The 17,278-nt window shown below is 37.4% G+C and overlaps 1 protein-coding gene across 1 annotated transcript; it reads left to right on the plus strand.

The window, feature by feature from the left end:
• The first annotated feature begins 366 nt into the window (after positions 1 to 366).
• Positions 367 to 16,262, plus strand: LOC142345008 (uncharacterized). The gene is made up of 10 exons (XM_075397091.1): positions 367 to 554; positions 2,894 to 3,026; positions 3,694 to 3,915; positions 5,813 to 5,947; positions 7,435 to 7,569; positions 11,863 to 12,067; positions 12,715 to 12,877; positions 13,474 to 13,561; positions 14,594 to 14,731; positions 15,590 to 16,262. The coding sequence occupies exons 1-10, from the start codon at positions 439 to 441 to the stop codon at positions 15,650 to 15,652; spliced, it is 1,398 nt and encodes a 465-aa protein (XP_075253206.1). The 5' UTR covers positions 367 to 438; the 3' UTR covers positions 15,653 to 16,262.
• Positions 16,263 to 17,278: the final 1,016 nt, after the last annotated feature.

A 17,278-nucleotide genomic window follows, 5' to 3' on the forward strand; every position in this document is an offset into this window, starting at 1 on the left:
GTTATAAACTGTCAATTTGTCCAGACGAGAAGGGTAATGTAATCATGGAAATAGCTTATTTGATTGCATAAATTCGAGACGATGAAAAAATTGGACGTAGAAACGGATTACTATAATTCGTAGGTAACTAAATATTATGCTAAACAATCGTTCTGATAGTTTCAACGTTGGAATAAAATATTGGGTATATTTAGGGTATTTTGTCACATTGGGTATTTTGGCATTGGGTATTTTGTCCTGAGACCGTAAAGGTTACATGACAAAATACCCAATGCCAAAATTGTAAATTTATAAATTTGTAAAATTTATGAATTTTTTGGTTTTACATTAGATCCTGTTAAAAACAGTATTATTATACAGAGCATTTCAATTTAAGTGGGCTCTTTTTTTCAGGTTTTATTGCTTTTCCTCACATATCAGTAAATCTTTTGTGCAATCATGTACTACAAGGGTGCAGGGTATTCTTCTCAGAAGACGTCGGGTGGCAGTTTGTTCATGCAGCTGAGGTACAGAAACTACTGCCTTCAAATTACAATGCTTGTTCTTCTTGCCTGGTAAGTTTGTATTGAAATGCTAGACATGTTCTTGTGTCATTTATAGAGATCAAATGATAATTGCTTTCATACGAAATGGTATCAATTATAAAAGCAATATTTACTGCAACATTTTTGATAGCCGTTGACAATTTATTGATATGATTCCTCGGGGTTATAATACACACAGTTGGATCATTCGGTCTTTTTAAGCGATTTTTCGAAAGAAGTTTAGAGGCATTCTATGTAGTTTTATGCAATTTTTTGCGTGACGATTTTTGTCTGACACATTTGGCTTTTCGTCCTCAAAAACGAGATAACAGGTAACGCCCAGAGGCCAGTAAGTTCTCTTAGAGCCTTACGTCTGACCAGTCTCTAAGAATGCGATTCATACAACTGTTTTGACACCATGAAATGGTCTCCTCAAAACAATTTCGGTGAATCAACCGAAGCCAACCGATCGCTGTCGTTTGAGCGCAATTCGCCCGACGTTAGTCGGTTATGTTTTACCCTATTAATTTTTTCTCTGGCTTAATGTGCCTTGTAATATAAAAAAAGTTTGGTACTTTTTTCTAGTTTATTTAGTTCAAGATGTTGTTTTTCATGAATTGACTTCAACCATTTATTTTTTTTTGTTTTTTTTTGAGTCGTTTCCTGAATTCTTTCGGCTATGTTTTTTACTTTGTCAAACAAAACTGTTTCGCTATACCCATTTTGTTTGCCGCTTTTTGATGATCTGCGTGAAATCCTCTTGTCTTCTCTATGCCAGTTTTACGATCGTTATGTTCAAAGTGCAATTAATCATCAGTTCTTCAGCAAACCAATCTAAAATGAACAGGGTCAGTTTCGAAAACGAAATCAAAAATAGAAACTGGATAAACCCATAAAGCACAGTTTTAAAGGACTGATATTTAAACTTTGTTCCGATTAGTCGTAGTTATCAGGTCTAAGGATTATTGCTAATGATGCTGAGCCTTCTATTCTCTCAAGAAACAGGAGTGTGCCTAACAACAAAATCCAACCGAAATAGCGCGCATTCTTCATAAAACAAGCTATTTTTCTGTTTCAATCTCAATTGGGGCCATGTGAATCTTTTGATATTTTCCTGCAATCTGCAGAGTATGTATGCTTTTTATATTGGTTCATAATGATTGGTATTAATAATAATAAACTTTAGAAGTCATTTTCTACACAAACATTGTCTAATTACACAAACTATCATAACATTTTCTGTGGGGCCATTCTTTTTGCAATTTTTTTTCCAAAGTTAAAGTTCTCAGCTGTCATTGTTTCTGAAAAAACATTTACAAAACTTTATAATGAAAACGGTTTTTAATTTTCTTATTAAAAAATCCTCAGAAAATTTTGGTATCATTTGTTCTGTTTCTGTTAGCCGATTAGGAGGTTAGGACATTGGGCGCAAACGCAAATTACCGTGTTTTGTTGGTTATTCTCGCAAAAGTTTATTTTGAGCTTTTTCAGCGCTGATAAAACATCGCGCTCCTTTTTTCTACGAAAGGTGAATTATAACCAAGGTTACATTTAACGTAAGTGATAATATCTGCTGACAGCTGTCGTTATTTAGGAATACGCGTTGACCCAAAATTGAAGTACATTTAATTGTAGATTGACAGAAATTGGACGCCGCTATCCGCTCACTATATCTGGTAAGAAATCATATACCTTTGGAGATAACGCTGATTGTTTTCAAATCTTTAGTCCTCTCTCATCTGTCATTGGGCGTTTTTTCACAAACATTGTTGGCAAAGAATATACGGGGTACAAGTCAACAGATTAGTTGATGGTAAAAGTAGCTATATGCATCGTATGATCATTGCCGTGATATTCTTCTGAAATCACTTGTCCTACCAGCTAAATTAATTATTTCAAAGTTTAGTGTGGTGAGACTTCACACAGACTTACGTCCGTAAGGAGCGTCAGAAACTTGAATTTTTGGATGCTTATGTCAATAGTGGGACGATTTTTGTGAGCCTGCATGACTTACGCACTCAATGAGATAACTTCCCTATTCACTTATAAAATCTAAAGTGAGAATGAACTGGGTGGGTGAGAATGAACTAAAGCGAGGGATTTAGGTGTTCATGATGACATAAATTCATGATTTGAAGAGTGGTTCTTAGAATTCGTCCCCCGGTCGTTTGAGAGCAATTCGCCCGAGGTTAGCCGGTTATGTTTTTTAAATCAAGACTTTCTCTGGTTCAACCGAAAACTATTCGTCGTTTAATTCCTTCAATAAAGATGGAGCGGAAATGTGCGACAATAAAGAGAAATGAGGCGTTTTTAAATATTGCTCAGTTGGGATGATGTTTTAAATGAATTATGCGGTTGCCTCATTTCAGTCTGGTGGCTGTTTATTTCCTGTTGGGTTCTTTGGCGGATCCACAATCCAAGGCTGAAGGAACGGTGGAGCCAGATGCACTGGACAAGTATTTGAATCAGCAGATTCAATTTTTGGGCGCTGGCGGACAAAAGGTAGCATATCTGTATAATTACTCTCAAATGAAGTTTGTAGCAATTATATTAGTCCTGTCGGTCTTTTTTAATGCAATTTTTCGCTTGGCCCATTTGACTTTTCGTCCTCAAAAACGAACTAAACAGGTAGCGCCCAGCGGGCGTTTAGTGCTCTTAGAGCCTTTCAGCTCACTTGTCTCCAAGTATGCGATTCACAGAATCTGTTTTGGAGACTTATGGTGCGAAGGGTGGTTCTTAGAGACTGCCCCCCCCCCCCACTGTTGCCACCCCATCAGCCCCCCGATGCACCCCCCCCCCGCTGCGCTCACCTCACGCCCCTGCAATTAAGCCCCCCCCCCCCCCCCCGGTGAACATTAGACTGGATGAAGAAACTTTTGCACTAATAATAGTTCATATTGCTTACTAATAAATAAGTGGTTCGACTATCGATTACAATTTATATCTATTATACGGTTTATATATGCGGTTAAATTCCCAGGGTTTAAAAAATCAATTATGGATAGTCATATTTTACCTCGGGGCCATATTTGACGAGTTTCTGCCTGACGATTGTTTATATAACGGCTTTGGTATTGGTAATGGAATCGTGAACAAATTTCATTTTGATATGAGTGCATTATCGAATGATGAATTAGTGAGCTATAGTTTAGTTTTCCTATCTGCGTAGAGTAACATGATGGACCCGACAGCTAAGGAAAACGAGACGTTGTCCAAACTGACCAATCAGATGACCTACACCTCCGATCGCAAATGCCGCCTTAGCAAAGAGAGAGTCAACGAGCACGCCTGTCAGCAAGAAATTGTAATTTGTTTTACTGTATTTATTTTGATACTATGTCCAGACTTGTATTGTTGTGAGGCTCGGCATGACATAAAAAAGGCGCAGCTTTGATTTATGAGTATAATCCAAATGTTATATTTGTTCATGAGTGCATATATATTTCTTTATGACGTTCATTTAAAGATTTTTAATACGTCCATTTTTCAAAATTATATTTCTCTGCACCTTTTTTTGAAAAGCTGGTGGAAATGCTTTCTGAAATGGAAATTGTTTCAGTCAGTTCGGCAGTCTTAAGTGATAGATTGAGTTGTGCTGTTATTTTTCGTTTCCGAATATTTTTCGAGATTAGTTGCATCTCCTCAGCAACTCATTGTGTGTGCGTGTGTGTTTGTGTTGTGTGTGTGTGTGTGTGTGTGTATTTGTTTGTGTTTAATAACCGCGGGCAGCCTCTCAACGGCTATTATTTACCAGCTCTCCTTTTTTTACAATTCAGAATTTGAATTGTATTGGGGCGCTCTTTTGAGATCTGTTCACACATTTTCATGATTTTTGAAGTCAAATTGGAGTAGTGATTTTGGTCGCGCCGTCCTCTGTTTTTTAATTCACTTTACCTTTTGATCAAATTTTTCGTTATACATAAGTCACGATTTTCACGTTTGACTTTAACTTACTTCATTCACTGTTTCAGCTGAATGGATTTCAAACTATTTCACGCATTGAATTACGCAATTTGGTGAATACTGTCAAAGTCAATAGAGCAAAATCAAAAGAACGGGATAAACCGATAATGCCCCGTCATTAAGTCATTGAGAATTAGGTTATCAGAGTTCATTAGAGTGTTTGCTAGCTGACATTAGTAATAAGCTTATTAACTTTCAGTGTGGAAGCTGAATTAATTATAGTTTTAGAATCTAACTGAAATTGCACGCCAAGTTAGAACACTTTTTGATACTGAAAAAATCAGAAAAAATTCGGTCAATTTGTCGTTTTTTCTTGTTCTGTTTCAATCAGTATGTGCATCAAGCGCGTCAACGGCGGCTATTGGCTATTTTCAGGCAATCTGCTGGCTATGTTTGTGTGTGTGTGTGTGCGTGTTAGTGTGACGTATTTGTTGGGGTAAGTGGTGGGGGGAGAGAGTTGGTTGCGTCTTGAAGTACGGGATAAACAGGTATAGCCCAAAGCCAACTGCTCGCCGGTTGTTTGAGAGCTATTCGTCCGACGCTATTCGGTATGCTTAGAGTAAGGGTTTACAAATGAATCAAATTAAACAATTCAGTTTTTTGGCAAATTATAATTGAGTTTCAAGAAATTTATAGATTGCATCGGTAACTCTGTTGTCAGGGTTTTTAATTGCCCTCAAACAAAGTTTGTAGCAATTATATTAGTCCTGTTGCTCTTTTTATGCGATTTTTCGCTTGACCGATTTTTCGTCTGACCGATTTGATTTTTCATCCTCAAAAACGGGATAACCAGTTAGCGCCCAGAGGGCATTAAGTTTTTCTTAAAGCCTTTCAGCGCACTAGTCTCCAAGTATGCGATTCACAGAATCTGTTTTGGAGACTTATGGTGCGAAGGGCGGTTCTTAGAGACTGCCCCCCCCCACTGTTGCCACCCCATCAGCCCCCCGATGCACCCCCCCCCCGCTGCGCTCACCTCACGCCCCTGCAATTAAGCCCCCCCCCCCGGGTGAACATTAGACTGGATGAAGAAACTTTTGCACTAATGATAGTTCATATTGCTTACTAATAAATAAGTGGTTCGACTATCGATTACAATTTATATCTTATACGGTTTATATATACGGTTAAATTCCCAGGGTTTAAAAAATCAATTATGGATAGTCATATTTTACCTCGGGGCCATATTTGACGAGTTTCTGCCTGACGATTGTTTATATAACGGCTTTGGTATTGGTAATGGAATCGTGAACAAATTTCATTTTGATATGAGTGCATTATCGAATGATGAATTAGTGAGCTATAGTTTAGTTTTCCTATCTGCGTAGAGTAACATGATGGACCCGACAGCTAAGGAAAACGAGACGTTGTCCAAACTGACCAATCAGATGACCTACACCTCCGATCGCAAATGCCGCCTTAGCAAAGAGAGAGTCAACGAGCACGCCTGTCAGCAAGAAATTGTAATTTGTTTTACTGTATTTATTTTGATACTATGTCCAGACTTGTATTGTTGTGAGGCTCGGCATGACATAAAAAAGGCGCAGCTTTGATTTATGAGTATAATCCAAATGTTATATTTGTTCATGAGCGCATATATATTTCTTTATGACGTTCATTTAAAGATTTTTAATACGTCCATTTTTCAAAATTGTATATTTCTCTGCACCTTTTTTGAAAAGCTGGTGGAAATGCTTTCTGAAATGGAAATTGTTTCAGTCAGTTTGGCAGTCTTAAGTGATAGATTGAGTTGTGCTGTTATTTTTCGTTTCCGAATATTTTTCGAGATTAGTTGCATCTCCTCAGCAACTCATTGTGTGTGCGTGTGTGTTTGTGTTGTGTGTGTGTGTGTGTATTTGTTTGTGTTTAATAACCGCGGGCAGCCTCTCAACGGCTATTATTTACCAGCTCTCCTTTTTTTACAATTCAGAATTTGAATTGTATTGGGGCGCTCTTTTGAGATCTGTTCACACATTTTCATGATTTTTGAAGTCAAATTGGAGTAGTGATTTTGGTCGCGCCGTCCTCTGTTTTTTAATTCACTTTACCTTTTGATCAAATTTTTCGTTTTACATAAGTCACGATTTTCACGTTTGACTTTAACTTACTTCATTCACTGTTTCAGCTGAATGGATTTCAAACTATTTCACGCATTGAATTACGCAATTTGGTGAATACTGTCAAAGTCAATAGAGCAAAATCAAAAGAACGGGATAAACCGATAATGCCCCGTCATTAAGTCATTGAGAATTAGGTTATCAGAGTTCATTAGAGTGTTTGCTAGCTGACGTTAGTAATAAGCTTATTAACTTTCAGTGTGGAAGCTGAATTAATTATAGTTTTAGAATCTAACTGAAATTGCACGCCAAGTTAGAACACTTTTTGATACTGAAAAAATCAGAAAAAATTCGGTCAATTTGTCGTTTTTTCTTGTTCTGTTTCAATCAGTATGTGCATCAAGCGCGTCAACGGCGGCTATTTTCAGGCAATCTGCTGGCTATGTTTGTGTGTGTGTGTGCGTGTTAGTGTGACGTGTTTGTTGGGGTAAGTGGTTGCCACCCCATCAGCCCCCCGATGCACCCCCCCCCCGCTGCGCTCACCTCACGCCCCTGCAATTAAGCCCCCCCCCCGGTGAACATTAGACTGGATGAAGAAACTTTTGCACTAATGATAGTTCATATTGCTTACTAATAAATAAGTGGTTCGACTATCGATTACAATTTATATCTTATACGGTTTATATATACGGTTAAATTCCCAGGGTTTAAAAAATCAATTATGGATAGTCATATTTTACCTCGGGGCCATATTTGACGAGTTTCTGCCTGACGATTGTTTATATAACGGCTTTGGTATTGGTAATGGAATCGTGAACAAATTTCATTTTGATATGAGTGCATTATCGAATGATGAATTAGTGAGCTATAGTTTAGTTTTCCTATCTGCGTAGAGTAACATGATGGACCCGACAGCTAAGGAAAACGAGACGTTGTCCAAACTGACCAATCAGATGACCTACACCTCCGATCGCAAATGCCGCCTTAGCAAAGAGAGAGTCAACGAGCACGCCTGTCAGCAAGAAATTGTAATTTGTTTTACTGTATTTATTTTGATACTATGTCCAGACTTGTATTGTTGTGAGGCTCGGCATGACATAAAAAAGGCGCAGCTTTGATTTATGAGTATAATCCAAATGTTATATTTGTTCATGAGCGCATATATATTTCTTTATGACGTTCATTTAAAGATTTTTAATACGTCCATTTTTCAAAATTGTATATTTCTCTGCACCTTTTTTGAAAAGCTGGTGGAAATGCTTTCTGAAATGGAAATTGTTTCAGTCAGTTTGGCAGTCTTAAGTGATAGATTGAGTTGTGCTGTTATTTTTCGTTTCCGAATATTTTTCGAGATTAGTTGCATCTCCTCAGCAACTCATTGTGTGTGCGTGTGTGTTTGTGTTGTGTGTGTGTGTGTGTATTTGTTTGTGTTTAATAACCGCGGGCAGCCTCTCAACGGCTATTATTTACCAGCTCTCCTTTTTTTACAATTCAGAATTTGAATTGTATTGGGGCGCTCTTTTGAGATCTGTTCACACATTTTCATGATTTTTGAAGTCAAATTGGAGTAGTGATTTTGGTCGCGCCGTCCTCTGTTTTTTAATTCACTTTACCTTTTGATCAAATTTTTCGTTTTACATAAGTCACGATTTTCACGTTTGACTTTAACTTACTTCATTCACTGTTTCAGCTGAATGGATTTCAAACTATTTCACGCATTGAATTACGCAATTTGGTGAATACTGTCAAAGTCAATAGAGCAAAATCAAAAGAACGGGATAAACCGATAATGCCCCGTCATTAAGTCATTGAGAATTAGGTTATCAGAGTTCATTAGAGTGTTTGCTAGCTGACATTAGTAATAAGCTTATTAACTTTCAGTGTGGAAGCTGAATTAATTATAGTTTTAGAATCTAACTGAAATTGCACGCCAAGTTAGAACACTTTTTGATACTGAAAAAATCAGAAAAAATTCGGTCAATTTGTCGTTTTTTCTTGTTCTGTTTCAATCAGTATGTGCATCAAGCGCGTCAACGGCGGCTATTTTCAGGCAATCTGCTGGCTATGTTTGTTTGTGTGTGTGTGCGTGTTAGTGTGACGTGTTTGTTGGGGTAAGTGGTGGGGGGAGAGAGTTGGTTGCGTCTTGAAGTACGGGATAAACAGGTATAGCCCAAAGCCAACTGCTCGCCGGTTGTTTGAGAGCTATTCGTCCGACGCTATTCGGTATGCTTAGAGTAAGGGTTTACAAATGAATCAAATTAAACAATTCAGTTTTTTGGCAAATTATAATTGAGTTTCAAGAAATTTATAGATTGCATCGGTAACTCTGTTGTCAGGGTTTTTAATTGCCCTCAAACAAAGTTTGTAGCAATTATATTAGTCCTGTTGCTCTTTTTATGCGATTTTTCGCTTGACCGATCTTTCGTCTGACCGATTTGATTTTTCATCCTCAAAAACGGGATAACCAGTTAGCGCCCAGAGGGCATTAAGTTTTTCTTAAAGCCTTTCAGCGCACTAGTCTCCAAGTATGCGATTCACAGAAACTGTTTTGGAGGCGTATACTCATGATGTGAAGGGCGGTTCTTAGAGGTTGACACCCCCCATCAGCCCTCCTCTCTCTCTCTCACCCACCTCCCATTCCCAGCGCATCTATCAGGTCGTGAAGTGCCCGCGCAGCCAACTCCCTCCCCCGCTGCTCACTAAACCATAGCTAGCTCCTGACGAAGCCTACCGCTCGCCGGTCGTTTGAGAGTATTTCGCCCGATGTTAGTCGCTTATGTTTTTAATTTTTTTTCACGAGAATTTACGCCATTTACTTGTGATAAATATTCTTCCGGAATCCTCCCATTGCTTAAAATTGTTAAATGCAGTAGGAAAATATAACAGAGCCCTTCATTTTTGGGAATTTTACAATGAACCTAATCTTCAATAGTTAATAAATTAATAGCCGATGAAGCTTTTCGGCCATCTGTATGTTCTAATACTTCAACAATTAAACTGTTTTAGAGTGCTATCTTTTTGAAGATCGGTGCACACTTGTTTTTTTCAACACCCAATCTTTAAATGAAATTGTGAGTAGGTTCAAAACGTGTTTTCTATAGCTTTCTTTTAAAGGAGAACGAAGTTTCGAGAGCTTTTTGTGCAAGTGCTGCATTATTTTCTTTTCACTGTTTCAATTTTTTCTATCGCCTTTTTGGGAATGATTTTCCAGTTTGCATTTGGAAGTCATTTGGAGGTCTAGTATGTTGGTTAGGCGATGAGAATTCGGGATTTTAGTCAGCTTCTCAGCATTTTTGATGAAAATTGCTTTAAAGTTTTTAAATGCTCTCGAACTTAGCCTGTAGCAATTTTTGCAAACGTGCTCCTGTTTAATGCAATTTAATTGCTTGGTCGTTTTGTTCTAGATTTTGCTTGCGGGTGTTTGAGTGATTGGACATTCCGTGCAGCTTTTTCACACTTGACATTGCGTGATCTAAATTGCTCGGATTCAAAATTAAACTATTGACCTAATTCGCGGCAGTATATTACTAAACGTGTAATCAAAATTGCCTCGAAATTGGTTTCATGTTTGATAGTCGCCCTCATATTCTGAGCCGGATAGTATTGCGGACTTCATCAAACACAATTTTGTTTTGCTTCACAGGTTCAAAATTTTGTCTAGGCTAGTTTCTATTCGTCTCCAAGTGCTGTTAAACAGCAGTTGCTCACCAAAGCAAACTAAGGTGAACAGAGTCATTTTTGGAAAACGAAATCAAAAACTATGAACGGAATAAACCCCTAACGTATGACAGGTACTAGTGTTTGAACTTCTGCTAGTTAGACTTACTGTGTATTGGTATTGAAACAAATCCGTTCATCATCTCATTAAATTACGGGAATATGTCTAACTACAGAATCCAATCAAAATAGCGCGCACTTCAAAAAGTTTATTATGCAAGAAACAATTTTTTTCTGCTCTTTATATCTCAATCGAGATTATGGGAATCAATGTGGGCTATTTTGCAGCAGTCTGCCGAGTTTGTTTTTCTTTAATAGTCGCGAAGCGATAGCGGCTATTATTGGGGACATCGTGGTTTTTTACTATTCAAAAAGTTTAAATTTTATTGGGGCACTGTCTTTAGAATTCAGAGAATTTGAATTGTATTGGGGCGCTGTCTTTTTTTCAAGATCTGTTCACACATTTTCATGATTTTTGAAGTCAAATTGGAGTAGTGATTTTGGTCACGCCGAAACAGGAAGTGGTGCGAAAAAGCGAGTGGTTTTGCAGTGTGAATTTTTTTCACTCTAATTTTTAAGTAGATTCAGAAAACGGTGTTTGAACAAAAATTCGCTTTCTCGCTAGTGGTTTTTTGTTCACATTCGGCAATTTGACTTTGATTTTTACTTTTTTTATCGGATTTTTTTTTCTAAATGGTTTTCCCAATCCATTCATAGTCCGTTCTAGGTCTAGTTTTCTGTTTAGTCAATGAAAATTCTTTGAATTATACGTCAGGACTTGTCCTGCTAGGTTTTTTTAATTCGTCGTCTCCATCGATGATTCTTGCGACCATTGACTTTTTCAAGTTCAGTGACTTCTACTGCTTTGCAATTAAAATTTGTATACGTGACGTCATTTGTTCTGCTTTTAGGTCAATTGCGTGACTTACCTAACTAAAAAAAATGACTTCTGAACTCACTTAATGAACTTCAAATTTTATGTAGTTTACTAGTTATAGATCAAAAGTTTGCATCTAAGTAGTGCCAATCGTATATGCCCTAAATCTTGAGTTTTAGAGTCTTTGGTTTTTGATTTTTGACTTTAGTCTGTTTGTTTCCGCACTTTCAAAATGACATTTTCAGTTTAATTTGAAAAGTTAAGGTGAGCTGAGGATATCTGTCCAGTCGATATTTGAGGGCAGCTTTTAGAAATGATAGAACAGAGTAATCACACTGCTATCTGTGATCAATTTTATTTGTTTTTATGGATATTTTGAGACTGCAGATCTATGAAGGAATTGCTGCTTTTTTCGGGCAGCTATGTTTAATTTTATTAAAATGTTTTGCATCTTGGAGTTTGGCGAGCATGATTGTGTTCTGAGAGTACGGAAAGGATATATATTTTTTAAAAACGTACATCGTTAATGGGACATTTTTACTTGTATGTTTTCGTGTTGTTCCAGTACTTGAAGGATCTCGGTACTTGATGACCGGCTTCAGCTGAATATTGTTTCTGCCTGGCGCAATCTAACAACAATGTGATAAGGAATGGTTTTATTAGATGATGCGAGAATTAGGCTGTTAGGTTTTTTCAAACTCGTTTCCTTATTGTTTTTATTGTTTAGAAAGACATAACTGGGTACCAGGATATTCTGGGCATGAAAGTTTACACGAAGTTAACACAGTGTGGATCAGGAAGCAAGAGCATAGGACGACCATGGCTTCTCTTCCTGCATGGCCAGCACTACCACACTAGGACGTGGGTCGAAATTAACATGCTGCGGCTGACAACCAAACTGGGCTACAACAATCTTGCTATTGATTTGCCAGGTGGGAAGCAAACGTTTTCGGCCTCGATTATTTTCAAGTTGACGAGAATTTAATCTCGTTTTTGTATTGTATGAGCTTAGTGAAGAAACTGGTTTCTATAGCTGTGTAAGCTGAGCATAGCTATATAGTAGTGGTCTTGGTTTCTTTTACAATTCCAATAGTTTGAATTATATGGGGGGGGGGGGGGTTGTCTTTTATACGAGCCGAAGGGGAGAATAGATATCGTCAGCCTTTTTTAAAAAAAATGTTTGTTCGCGAATTTTGGGAATTATTTTTGGGTGGTGATTTTGGTCGCGCTGAAACAGGAACGAGTGCATCAAACATGTGGAGCTGAAGAGGAAGCAAAAACTTGCTCTCGAATAAAGTTTGTTGCGACATTATGGGTACTGTTCGCCTTTTTATGACCCTTTTGTGCAAACGATTTGACCTCCAGGATATTAAAAATATAATAATAATCATCTAAAACCGTTTTAATTATTGCTTTTAGTTGGAATCTGTATCCACCGTGCACTTATTATTAGTTATAGATATACTGCAACCTCAAAACCCGGTCCTATCACTTAATCAATTTCAGATGTTCAGACAACGTCACAATTTGATGTTGTGTAGATTCACCGGAAGATTTTGTACCTTGCTACTTGTTTTAGGTTTTGGTGCTTCAAATGCGAGTAAATTGTCCCCAAGTGTTACTCACGTCCAGTTTTTGGACGAAGTGTTGAAGCATATGGGCATTGGGGATGAGAAATTTGTGTTGGTATCGCCTTCAATGAGTGGAGAGTATTCCATTCCCTATATAAAAGCCAAAGCCAAGTAAGCAAACTCGTTCACAAATTGTTCCCAATTCAGCCAGTGAGCTTCCTGTTAATCTAACACCTACTTGTGTACAAAACTTCTTGCGAGCGCCGGTAGCGCAATGACGGTCTGTATACGTTATGTGACTATCACGTAGTTGCTGAAAAAATAGAGCATTTGTCGGAAACTGTGTAGCGATTGAGGTGTAGGCCGGATTTTCAAGGTGACTTCGGCAGAATCAGGTTACCTTGCTTGAAACACAAACTAAAGTTTTAAAATCTGGCCTAAATCTGGTACTCTAGAGTCTGCCACTGTTGAGATCTCGCATTTTAAAACCTGCATGTTAGTATTTCAAGCGTATGATAGCTGCCGAGTAAAAAAACTAATATGACATTCATGAACTTATCAAACATCTCGCTAAATTCTGTATATGCCATGCATTTCTTTAAATTTTTGTTTGTTTTATAAATTTTACAACACTTATTGTTTAACAACTCTATTTCACTTATTTTTTAACAACTCGAATGTGTATTGTTGTCCCCATTGTCTCATAAGGTAACCAATTTCAGTTATTGAGATTTTTTAAAACATTTCGTAATTTTGTGTACTTGCAGAGTTGCGGACAGTAAAATGGTTGGCTTCGTTGCTGCTGCTCCAGTTGCAGTTGATCAGCTAAAGGACTTCAATACTTCGACTATTAAGGCAAGTCATCTTTTCCAACCTACCGCTTTTGTGTTCAGCATACATATTACTTCTGTGATGAAAGGGGTATCTTGTGTCATTTTCTCTATCTGCTTTCAACTTTCATCATTTATATGTCCTTTATATCGGCCGTCTGATCCAATTGACTGGATATGTTGCGCTTGTTTTAGAATGTTTACGTTCAGCTACATATTTAATAGCCGCCCTCATCTTCTCAGCCGGCTATTATTGCGCTCGTATTTTTTTTTTTACTTCGTCAAACTTTTTTTCGCTTTACCATTTTGCCGCTTTTTCGACATTTTGCGTGAAATCTTTTTGACTTCTCTAGGCTAGTTTCTCTCTTCTCTCATTCTGCTAAAAGTGAATTTGAACATCAGTTGCTAAGCAAAGCAATTCAAAATGAACAGAGTCGGTATAAAAAATTGAAGTCAGAAATAGAAACGGGATAAACCCATAAAGCCCAATTTTAGATGCCCGCTATTTGAACGTCGTTCCTATCAGTCTTAGTTACCACCTCTAATGCTTATTGGTGTTGATAGTAGCCCCTGTAGCCTCTCTCTAAGAAACAGAAGTATGTTCAACTACGAAATGCCATCAAAATAAATCGGACTTAAAAATATTTTTGTACAAAACTCTTTTTTTTTTCAATATATTCTATTCGTTCAATCCCAATCATGCTTATTGGAATCAACGGCGGCTATTTTCCGGCAATCTGCCGGGTATGTTTTCAATTTGAGCAGACTCCAATGACTCTCAGCTTGACTCTCCCATTTTTTGCAACGATCTACTTTAACATCCAGTTAATTTTTATCAAGAATAAGATGATGTCAAGATTAGGACAAAGTAGCTTCTGAAGTTTATAAAAGCCAAGATAATATTTCTGAGAATGGTAATTTGATATACCTATCCTGTAGCTTCAAATGTGGATAAATAGAGCGCTATTAATGACAGATTATTCTTCAAGGCCAGAAAAAGTTTTACCGGGTAAACGTCAATCTGCCATAAAATTGGATAGAGGTTTTTGTGTTTTAGGTGCGTACTCTGGTGATCTATGGGGAGAGGGATGACAATTTGGGGGTAAAGTCAGCAGAGGTACTCTCCAAACTGCCCAATGCCACCGTGTTCAAAGTGCCCAATGCAGGACATCCAAGCTACTTGGACAACAGCGAGGTTGGTACTGGTACCACAGACAGACACTAGTGTCTAGTGGACGTCACTGTTATCTTGCATGGGGGAAGGCGTTCCAGATTTTAGACGTTAAAGATTGACCCCTTCATGCTCACAGAGACTGTAGATTTTCTACAGAGAATAAATTGAGATAGCGAGGTCTCGGTCGTTAAAAATGACGCCTTATTCCAGATCACTCCAGACAATGAACTTTGGCGTTGTACAACGAATTAAATGAAGATCTTTTAGTTAAATTGCATCCTTATGCTACAACAGGGCAGTGTTGTTGTCTACTACTCAATTATTTGAAAAATGACTCCGTATTATTGGCTGTGAATATTCTTAACTTTTATTGGTCTCCTTTTTATCATGTTGCATCCGAAAACACTTCAAATGGTCTCATGTTGTTGATAATTTTTCAGCCAATGAGTTATTAGTTGCCTTCAAACAAAGTTAATAGCAATTATTTAATTCCTGTCAGGTCCAGCATCTTTTTCGCTTGATTGATTTTTGGTCTGATCGATTCTTGATTTTTGGTCCTCAAAAACGGTATAAACTGGCAAAGCCCGAGACCCTGCTTTAAGTTTCTGCCGAGGAGGCTGAAGTTGATGGTGTTAAAGGTTGCTTTGGTTTGATTGTTTAAATCCCCCATCCCCTCCGCTCTTACGAAACGAAGTGAGGTGGTCCTCCATAAGCTTAAGTTTGCACCAACCCTCGCCTGTCGTTTGAAATCAATTCGTCCGGCGGTAGTCAGTTATAATTTAACGTGCGTGCGCGCTACAAATCTTGGATGAATCAACGTCATTATTTATCAGTACAGTTGGATTTGCCTGATGTGGGTTATAATTGAGTTATATTTAGGTGTTCATGCGAGAGATGTTCAAATTCTTGCTGTGTGATATCACTCCTCCTCCTCCAAAATAAACAACTCCCGATAGAGTACACATGCTATAATCAGGTCTTAAAACAACTCAGTCAGATGCAGAGAATAGAAGGAAAATCGAGGATTAAGGAAAAGCAAAGAAGAGAGACCGGCACCAATCAGTCATACGCAACCTTCCAAATTATATCATTCGTATTCGTAGTACCTCTCAAACTTGTAATCAAATCATTGAAATCATGGAACTGACTTTTCAGAGAACTTGGCTCATAATTGAAGTGTCGGTCTAATTCTAAAGCTGTTGTAGAGCAACCAAGTGCGTTTGATGGCGTTCAATTATTAGCTGACAAAATAGCCAAACTATTGTGGTGTATTTGTTGGAAAAATTGAGCTTATTTACTTTTACTTGTTTCGCGCAGTGGTTGTCATAACCACTGTTGCCGTTAATGAATTGTTACAAATTCACTATGGAATATTTCGAGTCACACCATTAAGTGCCAATATAAACTGCTGTAATTTAACCAGTGCTACTTGTTATATTAATTAAAATACAACCATTGTGTTAAAAACCAGCCTTTAATTTCTGTTAGTCGCAGTCTCTAATTGCTTCAAAACGCAGTCGATGCAAGTATTTGGGTAATATTTTATTCGCTGTGAAATCTGAGCTCAACTGAAAATTATGTTAAAAAATTGTTCCGATTTTTTTTTGTAAGACGCTCAATTCGGGCAGCTCATTTTAAACATGGGTATTGAAATATACAATCAATCATCAATTGAAGCAATTGCTCAGAAATTAATGGGCTTTTTGTAAATTTTCACAGCTCATTTTTTACTAAAACTTAAGTGATTTTAATTCATGTTTTAGCTAGCTGTAGAAATTGTCTTCATTTAATAAGATAGATTTATTTGTGTTTCGATACTGTTCTTAAAGAGTACTTTGCATATTTTATCCGTTTTGTGAATAGAATATAAATAAATGTCCTTTAATTGCTTTTGAAATGTTTCTGTTGGGTTATGGGTTTTCGCAAGTGGAATAAAAAGCGTTTTTAACTAAGTAGAAAAATTAACTTCTCAAAATGAGAGAATGACAAAAATGATATTTTACTGAGATCTGATTATTAGATCAAGACGGTGATTTGATTTCGGGGATGAAAAAAGGCTCAAAAATCAGCTGTATATATACCCATTATCAGTGCGAGGAAGTCAAGATACAAAACTAATCTTAGCACCAAGATTTACAGTGGCGGTCGCAAGGGTTACCCAATATGGTTTGCTTCTGCAAATTTCCTCGAAAACAGTCGCAGGGGATACCATAGATGGTGTGCATTTACACGTTTCAAAGAATTCGTTCACATTTCAGGTGGTGGTATCAATCATTCAATACATGCTGGGAAGGTTTTACATCAAATAATCTCACTCTAAGAATAGTTATCTAGATTCACCAATTTGAACCGAATATTGATTCTAAGCACCATTTCTTGACGATTCGTTTAAACTTTGTGATTAAAATCAATTTTCCCCTGTCTTGGTAATCTGGTAAGTTAAACTTTCGTTCTATTAATTCCCACTAAGTTCATGACTATAGTTTGATCGATATTCTAACACCCCCATTCAGACTTGAGCTGATTGCGTAGAGTCTGTTCCCATCAAAAAAATTTCTGAATGGTTCC

The sequence above is a fragment of the Convolutriloba macropyga genome, chromosome 8, assembly GCF_964194025.1.
Source record: "Convolutriloba macropyga chromosome 8, txConMacr16.3, whole genome shotgun sequence".
Taxonomy (NCBI): domain Eukaryota; kingdom Metazoa; phylum Xenacoelomorpha; order Acoela; family Convolutidae; genus Convolutriloba; species Convolutriloba macropyga.